Genomic DNA, 2,093 nt, shown 5'->3' with positions numbered 1-2,093 from the left:
TTAAATTTCACTGTTTCTTGATCCCATTCAGCACATCTTAAAGTAACTATCTAAAGCAAGTTCATTCGTACAATATCATCTTCACACAAAACTCAAATTATCCAAACGTTACCATACAATTAAAGAAACAAAAGGCACAATTTGACAACTTTCCGAAAAAGAAATGTCCTTATTTTATTCATCCCGATTCCCCATAAGTTTCATCATTTTTTGATTCCATTCAGCACATTTTCACAGTAACTATCGAAAGCAAATTAAACTCAACATAATAAACCTAATTTACCTACTCAACGCGTAGCATTGAGTCCCAAAAGCATATTCCCTTGCTTAGGCAAGTAAGCCACATTCGGCGTCTTAGCCAATGTCGCAGCAACTTCCCTCGACGCCTCAATCCTCCTCAGCTCAATCAACCCCATCCCCGCAGCAGCTGTAGCATCCGAAATCAACTTAGCCGATTCACTCTCCCCTTCCGCCCTAATAATCGCCGCTCTCCTCTCTTGCTCCGCCTTCATCACAACAAACTTCGACCTCTCAGCCTCCTGCTGCGCCACCTGTTTCTGCTCCACAGCTTTCGAAAACTCCGCACCATACGATAAATGCGTAATCGCTACGTCGTCTAGAACTATATTAAAATCCTTAGCACGTCGAATTAAGCTCTCTCGTACAAACGCTGATACCTGCGGACGCTCAGTTAACAACTGATCCGCATTGAATTGAGCTACAACAGCTTTCAACACCTCGTTACCGATCGAAGGAAGAACCTTCTCGTCGTATTCGAGTCCTAGGGTTTTGAATATGTACGGAAGACGCATAACTTCAGGACGTGAGAGAACACGCAAAGTAAGATGAACCATCTGGAGATCCTTCGTACCGGATACGGAGGAGAATGTGTGAGGCCTAGTACGTATATCGAAAATGAAAGGCTTTTGTAGCCATGGGATAAGGAAGTGTGTACCTTCGCCGATTGTATCGTCTTTTACGCCGGAGAAACGGTCGAAGAGGACAGCGCGTTCGCCACCGTCGACGGTGTAGAGAGAGGAATTGAGTATCGACGCGCTTATACCGAGACCAACGGCGGCGCGTGCGATGTTTGTGAGGAATGATACTGCTTGGTTGCTACCCATTTTTAGAGAGAGAGAGAGAGAGATTGGGGGGTCCCGGAAAGTGAAGGAAGGATGTAGATGAGGGTTTTTGAGGTAAAAACCCTAAGACCCGGATTGGTAAACGGGTATGACCCGAACCAAATGGGTCGGGGTATTATGGTTTTGCATACAAAAACACATTTTGATTATCGAAAATATGACTTTAGATTGAAAGTTGGAGATTAGAATAAAAGATTAATAGGTAGTTTTAGTGTCGTTTAATTTTTAATTTTCCTAATTGATATTGCTATTATTGCTCTTCTACGATTTTATTTTTACATGTTATTTTTTTTAATTAGATTATTGTATTATCTATTTTTATTTCCACGATAAGTTTTTCTTTCCTTTTAGAAACTTTCTTAGTGTCAAACGAAGTCACTCTTACTATGTAGAAAACACTCATTGATATCATATATGGATCGAGAATTTGAAATCTTCAAATGTCATACTACTTTGAATAATAAATTATACAATATTGGAAAAATAGCATAAAAACACAACTTTAGTTTGAAAATTACTAAAAATCCCTTTAGTTTGAAAAAACTACAAATGCCCCAACTTTTATTAATTTAGGTTAAAAATTAAGATACATCCTAAAATACTTCTTCTTTTTTTTTTCAATTTTAACTTTCTCAACGCTACCTACATTAATGGCTACATTAAAGTCAAAATTTTGATCACGATTTTATCCCATAATGTTCTCTTATTCTTCTTCTTCTTCACAATTTTTAATTAAGGTATTTTTTTTTCTAAATTCATCTTCACTTTCTTCTTCTTATTATGTTTAATGGTTTTTCTCAAAAATCAAATTAAACAACATCATATCCTTTTAGCTCACCCGATTGATTGTTTGAAGTTTTATGTTAAGGGTGATAATGTTGTTTGTGCTTGAGTTATGGGTAAAGTTTCTATTTCGGTGAAGAAAATTGCCCCCAGTGAGATTATTTTCGG

The 2,093-nt window shown here is 37.6% G+C and overlaps 1 protein-coding gene across 1 annotated transcript; it reads right to left on the bottom strand.

Annotated features, from left to right (window-relative positions):
• Positions 1-155: 155 nt before the first annotated feature.
• LOC107850514 (prohibitin-3, mitochondrial) lies at positions 156-1,326 on the bottom strand. Its single transcript, XM_016695093.2, has one exon. The coding sequence runs from the start codon at positions 1,122-1,124 to the stop codon at positions 288-290; it is 837 nt and encodes a 278-aa protein (XP_016550579.1). The 5' UTR covers positions 1,125-1,326; the 3' UTR covers positions 156-287.
• Between the last annotated feature and the right edge of the window lie 767 nt (positions 1,327-2,093).

This window comes from Capsicum annuum, chromosome 12 (genome assembly GCF_002878395.1).
Source record: "Capsicum annuum cultivar UCD-10X-F1 chromosome 12, UCD10Xv1.1, whole genome shotgun sequence".
NCBI classification, from domain to species: Eukaryota; Viridiplantae; Streptophyta; class Magnoliopsida; order Solanales; family Solanaceae; genus Capsicum; species Capsicum annuum.
Note: the sequence above shows the minus strand (reverse complement) of the source record. Positions and strands in the feature narration are given on the sequence as shown.